The 20,512-nt window shown below is 35.7% G+C and overlaps 1 protein-coding gene across 5 annotated transcripts in view; it reads left to right on the forward strand.

The window, feature by feature from the left end:
- Positions 1-20,512, forward strand: part of Pdss2 (decaprenyl diphosphate synthase subunit 2) — a 255,118-nt gene that overhangs the window by 145,387 nt on the left and 89,219 nt on the right. For all 5 annotated transcript variants that reach the window (XM_047558926.1, XM_047558927.1, XM_047558928.1 and 2 more), the window contains one exon: positions 10,200-10,398. In XM_047558926.1, the coding sequence (XP_047414882.1) occupies positions 10,200-10,398 (199 nt within the window). The remainder of the gene's footprint in view (positions 1-10,199; positions 10,399-20,512) is intronic.

Raw genomic sequence — 20,512 nt, forward strand, 5'->3', positions numbered from 1 at the left:
ATTTGAAGTATTTTCCGATGAAATGACATGCTATCTGGCATTTACTTCAAAATAATCTGGAAGGGAAATGCGAGTGCAGCTTACACAGGATTAGCCTTCCGTTAGTGATTCTTGAAGCTGGTGTAGGTCCACAGAGAATCTTTGATGCTATTATTTTCTATTTGTATATGTTTGAAAATCCTCAAGGTAAAAATATTTAAAAAAAAATTTTTTTTTAATTTTTACAGAGTGCATTTTGATTCATTGTACAAATGGGGTACATTATTTCATTTCTATGGCTGTACACAATATAGATGAAACAGACATCATTTCCCTATGTATATGTATGATTACACGAATGGTAAAAAGATTTTTTTAAAAAATGCACCTCTAGAAGCTGTTAAAAATAACAAATTGTAAACATTTGTTATTTCTAAGTAGGATACTGTGTAAATATTATTCTCTGTACTAATCTGTATTTTTTAAAACCCCTCAAAAGGAAGGAAGAAAGGGGAAAACTAGAGAAAGAAGGTTCCAGGTTTTGTTTTTCTGTTTTTTGATTTTGTTTTTTTTTTTTAACCCCCTTTGTGTATGTGGTAAAACACAATTGATCTGTCTACTATTTTAACAGCAACCTAAATGTAAAACATTTACATTATTTTAAGTTATTATAAGGAAAATTTTTAATAATTAAAACTATTTGTCAACAGACATGACTTCTGTAAAGTTGTCATCATTCACACCTGGAAGGGACTGATTGGAGGCTAACTGACCTCTGGGTCATTTCCAATTCTGGTACTATAAACCTGACTTTATACCATTCCTTTTCTTTTGAAACTTTGTAAAAAATGACTTCTAAGTGAAGAGTTATTAATTTAACAAATATTTATAGGCTAGGAAAGTAGATAGTGTAATGTACAGTGTAGTGTGGGAAGAGGGGATAGGGAGACAAATGGCTAGAGAAATAATTGCAGTAAGCATGATTAATGACTGAGCTATATTCAGAGGCCTTTAAGCATAGGAATTAATTCTGGAGAAGTGAGAGAAAACTTCACAACAGATGAGCTGATTCTTAAAACTTCTTTAAACAAAAATATATATTGGTTACTTACTCAGCAAAAAGAGTTGTGTGCCACCTTCATACAGTGGACCTCTGTAGAGATATTAAATAGAACAAGGAGGTTTTCTACTTATAAAAATTGTGAAACTAAGAGATAATATTAGGTGAATAAAACCAGAGTGCAGAGATATGAACTTAAAATATCTGCACCATAGTTGTGGTATAATTTTCACTGACTGTATCTTTCAGGAATTTATGAAAGGCTGCATATTATAGGACTCTAACAAACAGCAGCTTGAAAGAATACTTTATCAAAGAGTAGCTTAAAAGTGTTTCTCTCAGAAAACAGGAAGCTGGGGGGTGGGTAGCTCGGTGATAGAGCGCTTGCTTAGCATGTGCAAGGTCCTAGGTTCACTCCCAGCACAAGAGAAAGAGAAAGAAAAGAAAACAAGAAATATAGAGGTGGGCTTATCAGAGCAGGTGCAGCCCTCAAAGAAGTCCTTGGGGCTCAAGTTTTCTCCTTTCTTCCTGTTCTACCATCCTTAGGTTGGGGGCTATCTTTAAGGTCCTTAACTCTCTCTCTTGTGCCTCTAGACAATTGGGCCATATTCCAGACGAGAAGAAGGGGTATGCCCCAAATGCCAAAGGAACACACCAGCTGAATCTGTCCCTTTATATCAGGAACTTAGAAGCTTTCTCAGAAACCCCACCTAGTGGACTTCTGCTTAGTTTCATTAGCAAGAATTCTAGCTACAGATTTGGAGAGGTCTTTTTAAGTGAGTGCATTGCCTCTCCAAAGGTAATCAAAGGTCTGTTGGTGGTGAGGAAGGGAAGAATGGGGAGGTAACTGGCAATGTCTGCCATTCTTATTTTGGAAGCTTATGCTTAAAAAATTGCAGAAATGTTAGAGGAAAATGGACAAATCAAAAACAGATGAAGTTATTTAACAGATAATTGAAATAAAGTGATTTGGCAGAAATTCTTTTTAAAAAATTGATTAATTTTGAGTTCTTTTAATTTGGTGATTACTTCTTTACTCATATTGATTGCTTAACACAATGGTATTTATTTGTAACTTTACTCATATTGCTTAAAACAAATGGTATTTATTTGTAACTTTTATCCAAATCTCTTAGCATGAAATATACCAAAGAGTAGTAAAATACATATGTAGATACATAAAACGGTATGATGATTTTTTTAATATGACTTTTTAAATCGAGCATATTGAAAGTTTACTAGATTGCTTAAGGTAGCTAAAATCGTAATAAGATAATGTGAAAAAAATTCTCCCAGATTCTTTCATACTTTCACTGCTTCTCTGCTGATACTAAATTAGACTCTTGGATAATGTGATCAAGAGTTATTTATCTGATAACAGAATCTGAGAAGTTGAGTATATGATACTGTTACAGAGCTCAGACCTTCTAAGAACCTGAAGCAGCACAAAGACAACCCCCGCTCAAGCCCTGATTCTTGCAACCAAATCAGACAGATTTCAGACATGTCGCTCAGCGTAACAGGAATGAGTTTACTGAAGGGATAGAAAAAGGGAAAGAGGACACTCTCAAGGGAGAGAGTGAGTTCTGTCAGAGAGGACAGGGACAACATGCCTCTCCTGCTCTCCAGTTTTATTGCGGATCCCAGAGAAGTTTCCAGGGTCCCGCCCAGGTCCACCTCTTGACTTTTGACTGACAGCAAGTAGACATCAAACTTTCAAGTCCCCACTGTCATGGCAACTCTAGGTCATCTTGGCCCATGCTGACAAAACATTCTTATAGATTTTATGGTTAGGAGAAACTATCCTTATCTCCCAAAGTTTCAGGTTCTGGTCACAAAAATCTCCTGGGTTCCTTCTATCAACTTTATCTCTGGCCTGCATTTCTCCTGGAATTAGCAGGTAGTTTGCTGAGAAATGTGGATATCCTATCTACTTAGGCCAGGTAGGGCTACAGGTAAGTTGCTTCTTGGAGAAGAAAGCATGTGGGGATCAACACAGTGAACACATTTTATAGAATAATTTTGTTAACTTTGTGTTCCCACCATTCACATCTGTCTGTCCCCTAACAACACTAGATAATGGAATTATAAAACAGATTTTAGATGACCAGTCACTTTATTTCTGCTTCTTACAGAAAAGTAGGTACCAATAATAGTGGTAGTTTTGTGTATTTTTTAACAATTAGTTGCTACTCTGGGGGTTTTGTTGTTTGTTTGTTTGTTTGTTTTAGTTCATGAATCTTAGAATTAGGGAGCTGGAAGGAGTTTGTTTATCCAGTCCCCATCTTTTCAGTTATGAGAAGACCAAGGGCCTGGTAGAGGGTTTGCCCCTGAGCTATCTCATGCAGTAGGCAGACTTCTAACTGTCATTGAGATATTCCTGATTGGGCTAAATCAATTGGTGTGGTTCTGAGAGAATCATTTAGAAACAACTTGATTACTTTTTCAATTATTCTGCACAAAAGAAGAGCCAAACTTGTTCTTAATATACTTTCTTCTAGCAAAGTTTCCTTCCATAGTACTTAAAAACTGGACAGATATATCATGAGCATTTACTAGCATCGGTAACGTTGGTTACTTGGGCTTTTTTCCCCTCCCCTTCCTATACTATTCGGGAGGTAAAGAGACAATTTAAATAATCACTGGTCACTATGACAAGGTGACTCTGAGTTCTAGCTTCCTCCTTTACAAACTCTATGTTCTCAATCAAGTATTTAACCTCCCCAGAACTGCTATAATTAGAATCACAAGTAGATAATATAAATGAGTTCTTTTTGTAAATGTTGGACTCTATACAATATGATAGGTTTTCACTTTTATTATTACCATTGTTTTTGTTACTACTGACTGTGTGGCATTTAAAAGTTGCTATTTACTTAATGAATGCTGTTTTATGATTATAGATGTCTTTATTAAAAACTCACAATTACTTATTTTCTTCCTTAGAGTAATTCAAAACACCTACAGGTTCTTGCTTGTCTGGTTATTATTTTTCTTTCCTAAGTTAAGCCTCATGAGAGATTTATCCAAATGCTTAACCCTTCTGAGTTTCATCCTTGATCATACTTTAATTGTATTTTTTTTAAATGTGACAATGTGGATTTTTTTAAGTGAATGGTTTTGTAAACTAGAAAGCATTTGCAGGATAGTAATAAAATGTAGTTTTATTCCTTTCTTTTAGTTGTTTTTATAAAGGATGATTTTAAATGTTAGTTCTACTTTTAAAAAAACGTTTTCTGTTAACTTCCCAATAGTTTTACAAGCATTTATCCTTAATGATTCTCTTTGGGATATATTGAGATTTTAATCTAACTATGAATTTACTTTTTTCTCAGAAACTGTTTCACTCACTGGTTCATCTCCTTTCCGTATTCCTGCAGTTTGTAATCAAGTACAATATGTTCACTGGGTCATCCTTACACATCCTCTTTAATTTTTTAAACAAAGGAAATGAACTAGAGATATTTTTCTTTTGATATTGCCAAGTTGTTTGACTCCTTTATTTTACTTAATTATATTTTTATGTAATTATTATCTTATATTTGTTCAACAAGTACCATATTTAAGATTAAGAGTGGCATGTGTTTGTTATTTGATGTATTTATTCCTCTCCCTGTCCAAAGGCTATCATTTTAGGTCAATCCCTTTGTCACATTTGCCTTGGACATTTGTAATATCTCTTCACTTTCACTATCCACTTTTTCAGATTTTTTTCTACATTATCACCTTCAGGATATTCTTCCTAAAGTATCAATATATATATCCTCCCTCTTCTCAGAAACATTGCCTGTGGGGCTGGGGTTATGGCTTAGTGGTAGAGCACTTGCCTGGCACATGTGAGGCACTGAGTTCAATCCTCAGCTCCAAATATAAATAAATAAATAAAGGTATTTTTTAAAAATTGCCTATGCAATAAAATACAAACCCTTAACCTGCTCTAACCTACCTCCAGATTCTTTTTTTTTTTTTTTTCCTTACCTTTTGGGAAAATACCATGGAGTAGAATAGCTGGGTCATATGGAAGTTCCATTCCTAATTTTTTGAGGAATCTCCAAACTGCTTTTCAGAGTGGTTGTATTAGCCTGCAATCCCACCAACAGTGTAAACGTGTTCCTTCCTCTTCACAATCTCGCCAGCATTTATTATTGTTTGTATTCTTTTATTTATTTTTTATTTTTCTGGTACTGGAAATTGAACTCGGGGCACTCAACTATTGAGCCACACCCCCAGCCCTGTTTTGTATTGTATTTAGAGACAGGGTCTCACTGAGTTGCTTAGTGCCTCACCATTGCTGAGGTTGGCTATGAGCTCGTGATCCTCCTGTCTCAGCCTCCCGAGCTGCTGGGATTACAGGTGTATGTTTGTATTCTTGATCTTTGCTATTCTGATAGAATGAGATGGAATCTTAGTGCAGTTTTGATTACTTGCAAAGTATTCTTTTTTTTTTAATTGTAAACAAATGGGATACATGTTGTTTCTCTGTTTGTACATGGCGTAAAGGCATACCATTTGTGTAATCATAAATTTACATAGGGTAATGTTGTTTGATTCATTCTGTTATTTTTTTCCCTTCCCCCCACCCCTCCCACCCCTCTTTTCCCTCTATACAGTCCTTCCTTACTCCATTCTTGCCCCCCTCCTTAACCCTAACTCTAACCCTAACACTAACCCCTGCCACCCCCCATTATGTGTCATCATCCACTTATTAGCGATATCATTCGTCCTTTGGTTTTTTGAGATTGGTTTATCTCACTTAGCATGATATTCTCCAATTTCATCCATTTGCCTGCAAATGCCATAATTTTATCATTCTTTATGGCTGAGTAATATTCCATTGTATATATATATACCACAGTTTCTTTATCCATTCATCAATTGAAGGACATCTAGGTTGGTTCCACAATCTGGCTATTGTGAACTGAGCAGCTATGAACATTGACGTGGCTGTATCTCTGTAATATGCTGATTTTAAGTCCTTTGGGTATAGGCCAAGGAGTGGGATAGCTGGGTCAAATGGTGGTTCCATTCCAAGTTTTCTAAGGAGTCTCCACACTGCTTTCCAGAGTGGCTGCACTAATTTGCAGCCCCACCAGCAATGTATGAGTGTACCTTTCTCCCCACATCCTCGCCAACACCTGTTGTTGCTTGTATTCTTGATAATTGCCATTCTAATTGGGGTGAGATGGAATCTTAGGGTGGTTTTGATTTGCATTTCTCTTATTACTAGAGATGTTGAACATTTTTCCATATGTTTGTTGATTGCTTGTAGATCTTCTTCTGTGAAGTGTCTATTCATTTCCTTAGCCCGTTTGTCGATTGGATTATTTGCATTCTTGGTGTAGAGTTTTTTGAGTTCTTTATAGATTCTGGAGATTAGTGCTCTATCTGAAGTATGATTGGCAAAGATTTTCTCCCACTCTGTAGGCTCTTTCTTCGCATTGCTGATAGTTTCCTTTGCTGAGAGAAAGCTTTTTAGTTTGAATCTATCCCAGTTATTGATTCTTGCTTTTATTTCTTGTGCTATGGGAGTCCTGTTGAGGAAGTCTGGTCCTAAGCCGACATGTTGAAGATCTGGACCTACTTTTTCTTCTATAGGATGCAAGGTCTCTGGTCTGATTCCGAGGTCCTTAATCCATTTTGAGTTTAGTTTCATGCATGGTGAGAGATATGGGCCTCCAGATTCTTATTTCTCCCTTAACCCACATGCTTTATAGTCTGGCCAAGCTGACCTCCTCACCCTCCCATTACATTTTCTGCCCTTGCCTTCCCTAGGCCTTAATTCCTGGTCTTCCTTATTCATGGTTCCTAACATCTACTGTTGTCTCTGCTCTTTTCTCCAGCTATGAAAATCCTACTTATCTTTCAAGACCCACCTCTCATTAGGTTCTTTGAGGTACATTTGGGAAGCAGCCTATGTAGTAGAGGTACTTTGGATTTTAGGGTCTATTTTCCTTCATTGTATAACAAACCATCCCAAACCTTGGTGGGCTTAAAACAACCATTTTATTTCTTATAATTCTGCAGGTTGGCTAGACTATCCCTCTGGTGGTTTCTCTTGGGTAAGGTTTTATGGCCTGGTAAAACAGCCAGGGGCCTAGCCAGGGGCTAGGATGGCTGGACTCTCTCCATTGTTTTTCATCTCCTAGAAGGCTATACTAGGTTTCTTAGCATGTAGTCTCAGGGCAGCATTCCAAGAAGGCAAGCCCCAATGCAAAACACTTACCGAGACTGTTTGATCCATGTCTGCTGATGTCCCCTTGGCCAAACAAGTCATATCTGTCAAACTTAGAGTCAATCAAAGAGGAGCTACACATGGCATGGATATCAGAAGAGGTGACTTATTATTGGGTAAAGCAGTCTGCACTCTGGCTCCAATGGTTCACATTCTTTCCATAGGCAAAATGGTCTACTTCCTAGGACCCTTTACTTATTTCATGGCATCATGTTCAAAGTGCACGATCTCATCATTTATGTTAGGCCTAGAAGTGGTTGTGTCTACTTGGGTGCAATTCCTCTAAATTCAGGGATCTGGAAACTAAAAGGACAAGTAGTCCACTTCACCACTACCACCACATATCCAGTATACCATAGTGAGTCAGGAACAAATTAACCACACTAGTCACTTCAATTTAAAAAAAGGAATAATGAGAGGTACACAGCAATCATTGGTCCAGAGCAATTCTGAAATCCAGCTGGGCACACATCAGAGCCACCTACTGTGTGAGCAAGGATTGCTTCATGATTAGAGTTCCACCCTGCTTCCTAGAAGTGGTTTCCTAATCCACTTCTTTGTGCCCCTTGACTCTGCTCTATCTTCCCTATTTGGTGAGAAATGACTACTATTTATAACTAAATGGCTATCAGCCTGCTTCTTGTCCACAAAGCCTGAGATCCAGAAACTCCTTTTTTCCCTCATCTTGAACTTTTTTTTTTTTTTTAATACCGAGGATTGAACCAAGGGGCACTTAACCACTGAGACACATCTTTTTTAATATTTTATTTAGAAACAGGGTCTCACTGAGTTGCTTAGGGCCTCACTGAGTTGTTGAGGCTGACTTTGAACTTAACAATCCTGCCTCAGCCTCCCAGCTGCTCCAGACATGCACCAGGAGCCCAGCTTTTCCCTCATCCGAGTAAACTCTGTTACTTTTAACCCAAACATATATAACTCCCTAAAAAATTGTTTTTAGATTCCTGTGAATCTTTTTGGGCATTCTGTGCCCTAAAAGTCACATGAATCTGATTGGGCATTCTGTGCCCTAAAAGTCACATTCATAATTCTTTTTGAGATAGATTTCTCTACTTTGAACTGAAACTGAGGCTGCTGTGGGATAGTACTCTTAAAATTCATAGATGCTCTTTTGTCTGAGACTTCTACCAGGCACCACTTTCAGTTTTTCTGGTTTTTACAAAGGGTCTTATGGCTATGCCTTTGATTTTATCTTTTTCCTAATACAGTTTCTTATTTGAGGAGTCTTTTACTAGAAGTACAAAAATGTAAACGGCTTTATTTTTAGCTTAGCAAGTCTTTGCTCCTTTGGTGTTCTTCTAAATTGTACTTGAAAACTGAACAATTCTGTTAATACCTTTTTTCTCTCCTATATTTTATCCATATTGATACTTTTAGCATTCTGGCTGGAAACCTCCTTAGTAAGATCCCTAAGTTTATTAGATATCATATCTATATATACATATAGATTATAAGAGATAGCTTTCCAGTTACTCCATGCATAAAATGGTTTTCCCACTTATTTTATTACCATATAGAACAGTATATTCCTTCTCAATCCTCTAATAGCAATTTCCTCAGTGTCTTTTCAGCTCAGACTAAGGTTTGCCATTTTTTCACCTTTCACCTCCAAGACTCAAAGCCATTAACACCTAGTTTAAGTTTTGGTTACAGCAGCACCCCACTTCTAGATATATCATTTTCTGTGTCACATATCTATTGTTGCATAGCAAATCACCCTATATTTTAGTGACTGCTAACAGCCATTTTTATTTCTTACTGTTCTATAAATTGACAGGATGGTTCTTCAACCTGAAGTCATGCAATTCCTATGACTGCCTGAATAAGCCTAAGCTTGCCAGTTACATGAGCACTCATTAGGCTTTGCTTCCATCATGTTTGTTGATCTCCTATTGACCAAGCAAGTACATGACTAGCCCAGGGTTAATGTGGCAGAGACTGCACAGGAGCATGGTCCGAGAGGTATGGTTCGCATAGGACCATTTGTAATGGTTAGAATCCAACAGATTCCCAGTTTACATTACTTTGTATCCTTGGGAAGTCATTTCGCTTGTGTGTAACAATTTTCTTATCTGCATAAAGGGGCTAATAATATTTATAATAGGGTTGTTATGATCATTTAAGTAATTACTTATCTGTTTGTTTATTTTGGTACTGGGAATTGAACCCAGAGCCTCATACATGCTGGGCAAGAGCTCTACCACCGAATCACATCCCCACCCCCTAGTAATTACTTGTTTTTTGTGTGATTATAAGAGTAATATTTTTGTCATTGTACAAAATGTACAAACTGTAGAAAATTATTTAAAAGAAAGCAAACATCTCCTGAAACCCCATCTAATACAATATTATACTAGGAGTTCCTTAGGGCCTTTTCTATCTTATTTACCACTATAGGAGTGTGTGTGTGTGTGTGTGTGTGTGTGTGTACACCTTTATTATCCTGAAAGGTAAGGTCCCTGAAGGAAGAGAACTCATCTTTGTAAATTCCATAACTTTGCATTTAGGATGATAATGCATATTAAATGTTAAGTCTAGTATCTGGCACAGATATATTCCCACTTAAATTGGTGTTCTGTTGATACGACCAAGGATTCTTAGAAATCTTGAAGTTATGAGAATGAGAAAAGTATACTGAAAGCAAAATATCTGAGAGTGGCTTCTTTCTGAGGCATCCCAGTGACTTGTGGGATAGAGTGTAGGGCATTGTAGAGAAAGAAGGTCTCAAGATCTGCTTATGGATCCCAGACTACTCTGGCAAGGTCTGTATTATAAATTTTTCATTAAAAAGGAACACCCCCTCCAAAGAATAATCTATTAAATGTTTTATTGTTGAAAACTTGAAGCCTGACATTAGTGATAAAAATTAAATTCTTGATACTCAAAAAAAATTTTGTCTTTATGTTTTAGTCAAAGAAGTTTGGCAGAAATCACAGAACTTATCCATACTGCTCTCCTTGTACATCGTGGGATAGTAAATTTAAACGAATTGCAGTCTTCTGATGGACCACTGAAAGACATGCAGTTCGGAAATAAAATAGCTATTCTGAGTGGAGACTTTCTTCTAGCAAATGCCTGCAATGGACTAGCTCTGCTACAGAACACCAAGGTAAAAAATGGAAGGGCTTTCTTCTGCCTGGATGCCTTCAGGTGGCTCTTGGTTGGGAGATGGAGCCATAGAGGTTTCTGTGCCCTGATGCCCAACTCCCCCATGTAGATGCTCAGTAAAATTCTTCTGAAGATGATGATGTCAGAGTGAACACCAGGGAAAACTAGAAAATGCTATAAATCAGTTTTGAAATTAATTTCTATTTTTTTCCGATTGCAGGTAATAAAATTCACTAATTATAGCATAGTGTTAAATATTCAAAATAAAGACTGTATAAATAAATATTATCTGTAATCCCACTTGCTAGTTAATATTTTCATGTATTTCTTTGTAGTTATCTGTTGCTGTTCATTTATACTTTTATATATAGGGATCATTTTTGTAATAGATAAGAACACGTTTGTGTTTAAGGTTTTTTTAATCCTATTTCTTCCCACCTTTTATTATGATGTGGGCATTTTCCCATGCTATTAACATTTTTCATAAATTTGTAATGACTGCATAATATTCATTTATTTAGATATTATATCATTTATTTAACAAATTCTTCAGTGTTCAACATTTAGTCTGCTTATTTTCTTACCATCACAAACCTGAAATAAATATCTTTGCACATCAATTTTTTCATTCCAGATTATTTAAGATAGATTGAAAGGGTTTAAACATTTTTAGTACTCTTGATACATATTGCTATACTGCTTTCTGGAAAGGTTGTAGAGGTATTCCTTATATATCAGGTTTATGGTTGACTACAAGAGAACATTGGCCTATGTGCGTCGGGGGAAGGTGGGGTTCTTTATTGTTTCTCTCATGTAAAAACATCCAGGAGTTGGTATGGTGATTCTGCAAAGTCAGGGATCCAGGCTCCTCCTTTTTTTTTTTTTTTTTTTTTTTTTCTTTTTAATATTTTTTAGTTGTCAGTGGACATTTATTTATTTATAAGCAGTGCTGAGAATTGAACCCAGTGTCTCACACATGCTAGGCAAGTGCTCTATCACTGATCCTCAACCCCAACCCCTCCTTCTCTCTTACTGTTCTGCCCTCCTTATCTGCATGGTCCAAGACAGTTGCCATCATGCCTCACTCCAATCAATAGGAAGGAAAAAGAAAGGCAAAAATGGATAGATCTCCTGACCTTGAAGATCACCAGAGTGTACATCCTGGTTTGCTAAGAACAGTCTCAGTGTAGGACAGCTTTCCCCAAGTTCCATCTGATTTGACTTTTGTTCTGAATTTTTCATTTTTTAATAGGGATTTATTACTAATTATTACATTAGAATAAGATACAAAGGGTTTGATAGATTTCCACTTTGTACTTTTAGCCTCTACCTTAATTTTTGTCTAATATAGACTAATTTACTGCGAGACCCTCACACAATAGAGAGAGGTTCTCATTTTAAGGTGTTATTAAATCTAAAAGACAACCAGCAATAACTCATCTTTTTTCCAGCCCTTTCAGACACAGTGTAATTAATACCTCCCCATTGCAGGACAATTGCTGATACAACAAAGTACTCTTAAATACAAATGTCTAGAGTGAAATAACTCCTTTCTGTATTAAGTGATAGGAGAAGTTACTTGCCACTGCTACCCTAGTTAGTCACGTGGTGTTATCAACCAATTGTACCATGACCCATGCATGCCTACAAAAGTCACAAAGCTGCCAGGTACCAGTGTGTAAGCTCAGTGGGAAACATAGGTTTGATGTCTGTAAAATACATGTGGGAAGTCAGGGCTGGTCACTTGTGTGTACAGCAAGTAAAAAGTAGGCTGAGCATGTTTGCTTGTATAGTGAAAATCTATTAACTTTTTTTTTTTTTTAACAACACTTTGTTTTTACAATAAATCCTTTTGGCAGAAGTAAACTCAAAAAACTAAAAATATATTTTTCATTTTTTCAAAAGTACTGCATTTTTTTGTTTTGAGAAATTTGATAAGGAAGGTGTAACTTGCACAAAATGTTTGTTGACATTTAATATCCACTGTAGAAGCCATAGTGATATCACTGACCACATGAAAACAAGAATCAAATTTACTGAAGAAGTACCAGAATCTTTGGAAGCTGGTAGTTAATTTAAGGTGACTGCCTAAAGATGATGATTTAACACATGCAGCTGCAGAAGGTATGTATACATACCACTCTATGAGACATAACTTGTGTAAATAAATAACTACTCTTCTAAGTTAACGTCACTCATTTTCAACTATAATGTTTTATGTGCACATAGGAAAAGGGAAGCATTGTCAAAACTTAGTAAACAGTTCAATAATTTCAGTTTTAGTTCATTATTATTAGGTGCTTCTGATAATTAAATCATTTTTTAAGTTAATTCTAAAAATGATTTGAATTTGTTTTCTTTCCATCCATTCATGGGATCAAAGTAAAGCTTTTAGGAGTATAAACTGTCAAAGATAAAGCCTTCATGAGTGAGACTTCAGTTTAAAAGTTCAGTGTTGATAAAATTATGAGTTTATGATAATAGTGCAAGTACAAATTTTGGTGAAGCACAGCATTTGTGGTAAAAATCAATGTTTTTACTACATTGAGAAATCTATGGAGTAGCTGGAATTGGTTATGGCACACATATAATTCATAGTTACATCCAAACATGCATCAATATCTTTCTAACTGAAATAAAATCTATTGCTAAATCAAAATTTACAAACAGCTCTATTGTCAGAGTTTCTGAACTACAGGATTTGGGGGATATAGCTGATGTGGAGTATAAAAATATACCTCAACACAGCAATGTGTACCTTCCCTATGTGTCATCAATTAGATTTTAGAAATCTTTGTAAATTGATCTGCACCCAACAATGATTTGAACGTTGTTCTAAATGAGTCATCAAATGTGTGGTAATATTGTGTTCAAACTCAACTGGAACTCTAAAGTATTCAACAAATGGAACAGCAAATGAGGCTTTTAGGGAAAAAAAATTTCCACTGAAGTTTTTCCCCACACAATCTAGGAAGGAGCTAAACAAAATAGTGGCAACTCAAATAATATAAAAGATTAAAATTTTCACTTCTGTAGTTGTGATTTGAAGTGTCTCACCTTGTAGGAAGAATCTTTTGGTGGTGCTCCTGTGTTGAATAAATTGTACATGTACATGAATGGAATGAAATTGTGAAGCTTAGAGTTGCAGCTTCTAAATTTGGCAAAACATTCAAAAATAACTTATTTGACAAATTTTGTCTTATAAAAATATTTATAGCCAGGTTCAGTGCCATGAGCCTGTAGTCCCAGCTACTTGGGAAAATAAGGCAGATGGATTACTTGAGTTCAGCAGTTCCAGACCAGACTGGACAATGTAGTAAGACACTGACCTTAAAAAAATAAAAATAAAAGTAAATTGTCAAAGAAAAGATACACTGACAGAGGCCAAAGGACTGTGCCTGTGAAAATATTTGGGCTGAAATATTTACACTGTTCAATATTTTACAAATTGAAATTATACCCCCTAGCAAATTTGCACTGAGCTTAGCAGGTAACTCTGAACCTATAGAAAGAGCATTTTCTCAACTTAAAATATTATAGTATACCAAGAAGAATCAGTTGAAGATATCAGTAATTTCAAATTAATTAACCATAAAAACGGAACTGTGGGGAATGTTACTGGCAGTTCTATTTTTAAATATAAGACTTTAAAAAAATTTTTAGGAAAATGTTAGTGATGCAATATTAGAGATAGATTTGGCTAAGAAATGGACTAAAGTATATGATTATACACCAAGAATAACTATTCCACTTCTATTGTTATTTTTTAGTATCCTGTTAATCAATATTGTAAAGAAGTTTTCGCCAGATGACATGGCTCATGCCTGTAATCTCAGCAGTTCAGGCAGCTGAGGCAAGAGGATCATGAATTCAAAGCCAGCTTCAGCAACTTAGCAAGACACTAAGCAACTCGGCAAGACCCTGTTTCTAAATAAAGTATTAAAAAAGGGGTGGGGACACGACCCAATGGTTAAGTGCCTCTAGGTTCAATCCCTGGTACCAAAAAAAGAAAAGAAAAAAGAAGAAGAGGAGGAAGAGGAAGGAAAAAAGGGACAGAGAAATTGAAGTTGTTGAAGCAGTTTTGCTTATTTATTTATTTTGTCCTACTGGGAATTGAACCCAGGGCCTGGCCCATGCTAGGGGAAGTATTCTAATACTGAACATCATCCCCATCCCTATTTTAATTTTGAAACAGGATCTCAGTTAGTTGCCAAGGCCAGAATAGAACTTGTGATCTCCTGTCCTTAATCTTCTGAGTAGCTTGGATCACAGGCTTGTGTCCCTGTGCCCAGCAGTTTTTCCTATCTTAATATATATGAATATGGTTTTTTTGAAATTTTATTTTTAAAAATAGTTTTTAAATAGAATTAGTTGAGTTTACCAAAATAATAAACCTGATTATTAATAAATACATCTTTTTTAAAGTATAAAATTTTAGTTATGTTGGCACTTTTAAATTATAGTATCCACACTTACAGGACATTTCTCAGAACCACAAGATCCTTCTGCTTTCATTTCATTGACCATAATTTAATGGCCATGCACCTGGCTAAAAATCTGGAAGACACAGAATAGACACTGGAAGACAAGTAGCTTTCTTCCCTACATTTCCATCATATTTGTACATTTTGGACTAGCACATATTTTTGAGATATACCTATCAATTTGAAGGAATAAAATAATACCTTTAATACCTAGTTTATATCCATGTGGAAAAAAAAACTAAAGTATTTGCCATATGAAGCAGAATAGATTATCTCAAACAGAGAATCTCAAGTCTCCCTCTGGTTGGGCATTCTTTCTATTTTATTTACCCTAAATTCTTCTTTATTTGTATAGTGTACTTCAATGGTTCTAACTTAATTCTCTTCCAACACAGAATTCACCTGTTAGGGGAAGGGGGAGTGCTTTATTGTCCTAGGAGTCACTGACTGTGTAAGGCATCTTTCCTCTCTATCATACCTTTTGCGGTCTATGGGGCATTGTGGACCTTGCCTGAAGAAGGAAGAAGTCTTTGAAAGTGTGGGTCTGCTAGAATTTCCTAGTGCCTTGAGCTTCATGTGAGCAGTTCTAGACACATAAACTAGTCACCTTGGATTAGACCCACATTCCTGAGGGGAAGGGTTGTTCTGGACCTGTTGTTCAATGGTCCATGTTTTAGGAGTTTAGCCTCAACATGGTCCCAGCTCAGGAAAGAAACTAAGGCTCATTGTCTTCAGCCAAACTTCTTCTGTTTTCTCTCACGTTAGCTTAAACTTATTTTGAGCTATTCTGATGGAGTCTTATATAAATGTGTTTAAGATGTGGTTTTTTGTACAGATAAAGTCATCATACAAATAGGTACTTGTTTGAACCACTTCCTTTTATGGGAATAATATTTAATGTGTTCCTTTTTCTTAACTACCTTGTGTTAGTCATACATTCTCTCTTTCTCTGTGGTTCAAGTTCAGTGAAAATGGAGGCTTTACTCCCATCAAAATCAAATCAAACTCACAGTCTGTGAAATCCACTCTTGGTGTTTTGCATTCAGAAGCATCACTATAAATGTTCCAGAGTCTAAGACCTCCACCATCTGCTCCATTAGGCACTGGATTTCAGTAGCACTATTTGATTTGCAAAGGATGGGAGGGGGAACTTAGCATATCCAACAACAATTCAGCTTGAAGCTTCTCCTTGAAGTAAGAATGATCAGGCACCTTCCCCTTCAGTGAGCACTATACCTTCATGGTCTCTGCGGGTTTGCGTCTTTAGATTTGCATTTAATCTACATTCTTTGGTGAGGAATTTTTTTTCCCTTGTTAGGCTATGATGTATTCCCCTCCCCCCACTACCATATTGATAGTTGTGTGTTGAATTGAAGCCTTTATTCTGTACATTCCTCCTACTCATCCAAAATATAGATCTTTTGCACCTTCTTTAAAGGGTCATCAAAACTCTACATGGTCAATTTTAAAAGGTGCTTCACCAACACACTTTTGGTGAAAGACTCTGAGTGCCATGTGCAGGGCCCATGATTGATTTTCTGTAAGTCAAGGCTTTAGTAGCCTTCTTTTGATAATAAGAGATGGCATCCAAATCATGTGAAGAGTATTATAAACAGAGGCAACTGTAAGAGGTAACTAAATGGCTAGAAAAGCAGGAATTCTCTTTTATAAAGTCAGTCTCCCATTTTCAGAACCAGTTTCTTTAATTTACTTGGCAGTATTTTCATAAGAATGTTTTTTAAGGAAGGTTAAGTAATAGAAGAGGACTTATGTTATTAAACAAGTCTCCCATAAGCTTAATTTGATTAAGTATAATACTACCTTAGAATTGTGTTTATGGTTTTATTTTTGGTTTTGGTTTTGAAGGAGGAGGTGGTAATAAATATTTCTTTGGGCAGTAATGAGCTTTCTTATCTCTACATATGGTTAATGTCTTGTATAGTTAAATTCTATATAGTGATATTCGAGTTTTCTTTTACAAGAAAGAAAATTTCTGTAAAACAACATAAATAGACATCACAGCAGTGAGGGATCAGACAGAACCTAAGACAGAATTTCTGTTTATAATGTAACTATTTTTTTCAGCCTGCTTTTTCTTTGAGAGTATATATTTAACTTGGTAATTAAAGTTGGCATATTTGCAGCAACTTAATATTTTATGACTTATTCATTTCACCAATTTCCCATTTTCTTGTGCTAGTGAATTCTTGTCTGAATTTCTGTGTTATATGTTTATCACCATACTTCTCCAGGGGCAAACCATTAGATGAAGAATTCTGTAGTCAAATGAAATTCAGATCTGTTTTATAATTGCCAAGGGTAAAATTAGCAAAGTCAATTATTCTCCCTTTGGCTTTTCCCTAAAGATATTAAGGGTCTTCAAGGTAATTGCCTTAGGTAACACTTAGATTTTTAAGTATCTCCAAGTATAGAAATTGGAATATTAATCCTCTGGTAATTGTCTTCTTACTATTATAGCTAGAGTCACATAAGTGCAAATTAACAAGATTTTGAATTCAAGAATGAGTTTAAAAATTAATGCTTAGATTTTTATTCAATTATGGAACATAAGGGCAACTTTTTATTTTGGCACTTCACTGTGTAAAACCCTGGACTAAGAAACTTAAGAATGTCTCTTTTGTTTTGTTTTGGTTTATTGGTACTGGGGATTTAACCCAGTGGTGCTTGACCACTGAGGCATGTCCTCAGTCCTTTTTTAATTATTATTATTTTGAGACAGGTATTGCAAAGTTGCATAGGACCTCACTTAGTTGCTGGGACTGGCTTTAAACTTGTGATTCTCCTGCCTCAGCCTCCTGAGTCTTTGGGATTACAGGGATGCACCACTTTGCCCTGCTCAGAATGCTATAATTTAGAAATCTAGCCTGACATTACAAGTTTTCTCTCATCCCCATATTTATTTACACTGCATTGGTATTTTAGAATTAAGCCACAGTGCAAATAAGACTATGGATTATGATTTTTCATCCTCTTTTTGTTTTTATTTTGTTTTGTTATTTTGTTTTGTCTTTTATTTTACATGTATAGTGATAAACCTAGTATTTAAAGAATTGAACTCACTGTGTTATTAGTTTTTTTAATTTTTGTAGTCATTTTCATTTAATGGACCTATGGCTGTACATCACATGGGAGACTTAATCAGCCTGGGTCTTGTCTAAATCCCAAAGAGCATTGTCCTGATGTCACTCCTGGGGGCTATTTGATTAAGCATTAGTGATTTTTATTTCTAAATAACTAGGGGCACAGATGTATTCCTTACATAGCTGATGTATTTCCTTATGCTAACTTTGTTTTCCTAAAGGCATAAATATGTTGTTTACAAGGAAGAATTTTGTTTGTGTAAATATGCTCAATTTATGCATATAAATCTCCTTTTATACTGTCTATATATCTTAATAAAGAGGCTGCTATTGTTTGATGTTTGTCTTATCTGTTATATTAATTTTACTTTTTAATTCATGTTGAAAGTGAAATCCTTAAAGCATGCTACATCATATAACTTTAAATTTTTCCCTATCACATTTATGTAAAATAGGCATTATTATGACAGTGTGTTTGTAGTTTTGCCAGTGTATTTTACTTGCAGAAATTATCAGTCCTTTTTATTTTTTATTTTTTATTTTTCATTTTGAAACAGGTCTCACTAAGTTGCTTAAAGCCTCACTAGGTTGCTGAGACTGGTCTCAAACTTGCTCCTGTCTTAGCCTCCTGAGTCACTGGGATTACCAGCATCTGGGATTACCAGCATTTGCCACCACACCTGGCTTCAAATTAATATCTTTTAGTCACTTTAGTTCAACACCCAAGATTAATGCTCTTTACTACATATAACCCACTCAAGTGTAGATTTTCAAGACTAACTGGGTGCAGAGGGTGAGGTGTCATGTACTGTAACAATAAAAGAGCCTATCTCCATATCTATTAAATAGAAAATTCAAAATGCCATCATAAAATTACTATGGTCACATATTAAACAGACTATATTTACTTTGAGTCTGCTAGATCTTTAAAGTAAAGGTGATAAATTATTTTTTGTGCGATAAATTATTAGTGTGTACAAAATATGCCAGAAATAAGAAGACAAATATGTCTTTTAAAATTTATTATCTCATTAAAATCTTGAACTTTGCCCATTCTGATGCTACAAAACAATGGAATGTAATCTCTGTCTGGCATAGGAAGATCAAATGCCATCCCACAAAATGGACACTTTTCTGAGTGTCTGTCAATCTGGAAACCTGACAATAAAGAAGAGCAAGATAAGCTTGCATATTTCTTTCACATGTCTGGCATTCAAAAACACCCTTTCTTAAAAAATCTGTATGCTATAGAAATACATCTTCTTAAATGGATAGAGTTGAACACCACACCGTGGTTGGCCAGACTGCTTACAGCAATCTTATAATACATTTAATGACTTCAATTTCTGTAGATCCCATTCTCTATTTTCCAGAAGTAAATTTAATTAAATAGACTTTTCCCCTCCATTTTCACTAGGGTAAATCACTATTTCTCTAAAGCCAGGGGGAGGGAAAAAACTATTTTCAAAGTCAAGCTCTCATTACTCTTCTTTTGCCCTTCTAATGATCTTACCTAGGGAACTTCCTGAGTTGGGAATTTACAAAAGTATTGGGTGATGAAAAGTGGATTTCTTCCTCTGCATCCTCAGCTACCTGGCCCAGCATCACTCTTTCTTTCTTTCTTTCTTTCTTTTTTTTTTTTTTTTTCCGGTGGTGGTGGTGGTGGCGGGGATCCAGGGATTGAACTCAGGGGCACTTGACCACTGAGCCACATCCCCAGCCCTATTTTGTATTTTATTTAAATACAGGGTCTCACTGAGTTGCTTAATGCCTCGCTTTTGCTGAGGCTGCTTTGAACTCCCAATCCTCCTGCCTCAGCCTCCCATGGTGCTGGGATTATAGGCGTGCCACCTCACCCAGCTGGCCCAGCATCTCTTATCTCTACCCATCCTTTCTTCACATGATGTAAATCTTTTTCTCTTACTATTCACAACTCAGTTCTAATTTCACCTCAGCCAGTCTCCAAAGTGCATACATATCCTTTTCATCCCTTTTCCTCCAATTTTTCATTCTTTTCTTACCTGTTATTTCAGAAAAATTATTAACCACCTTTTTGCTTTCTTCTTGCTCATTTGAAAGAGAAAAAGGAAGCTAAGACCCTGTACTTGAAGTTGAAAAATATCAGGGCAAAGCCTAATATACTCTTGTGTGAAGAAAAAGGAATTTTATGTAGTTAGAAACAAAATTGGAATAGGAAAGAACCAGTGTCTCTATCCTCATCCTCTTAAAACCAAATTTTCTATTAACTGTCAGTATTTAAAGATAATTTAGAAAATATTCTCTATTTCATTTTTCCTCTTCTGTTGGTTGATTGCAGGTATTTTAAGTGTGTGGTTTTCTGCTAATCTATTTTTAAGTATGTGGAATTTCTGGCATTATGAACTAGTCAAGCTTTTGTGGCTGCCTTTATGTAACCTTGCTTTGTGGATACCATTTGTAACCTTGCTTTGTTGGGAAAATGTGGTATACGCTCCAAACCATTGACTTATAGATGAAATTCCAAAATGCAGTACATTTGTAATCTTGTACT

Source organism: Sciurus carolinensis, chromosome 7 (genome assembly GCF_902686445.1).
Source record: "Sciurus carolinensis chromosome 7, mSciCar1.2, whole genome shotgun sequence".
NCBI lineage: Eukaryota > Metazoa > Chordata > Mammalia > Rodentia > Sciuridae > Sciurus > Sciurus carolinensis.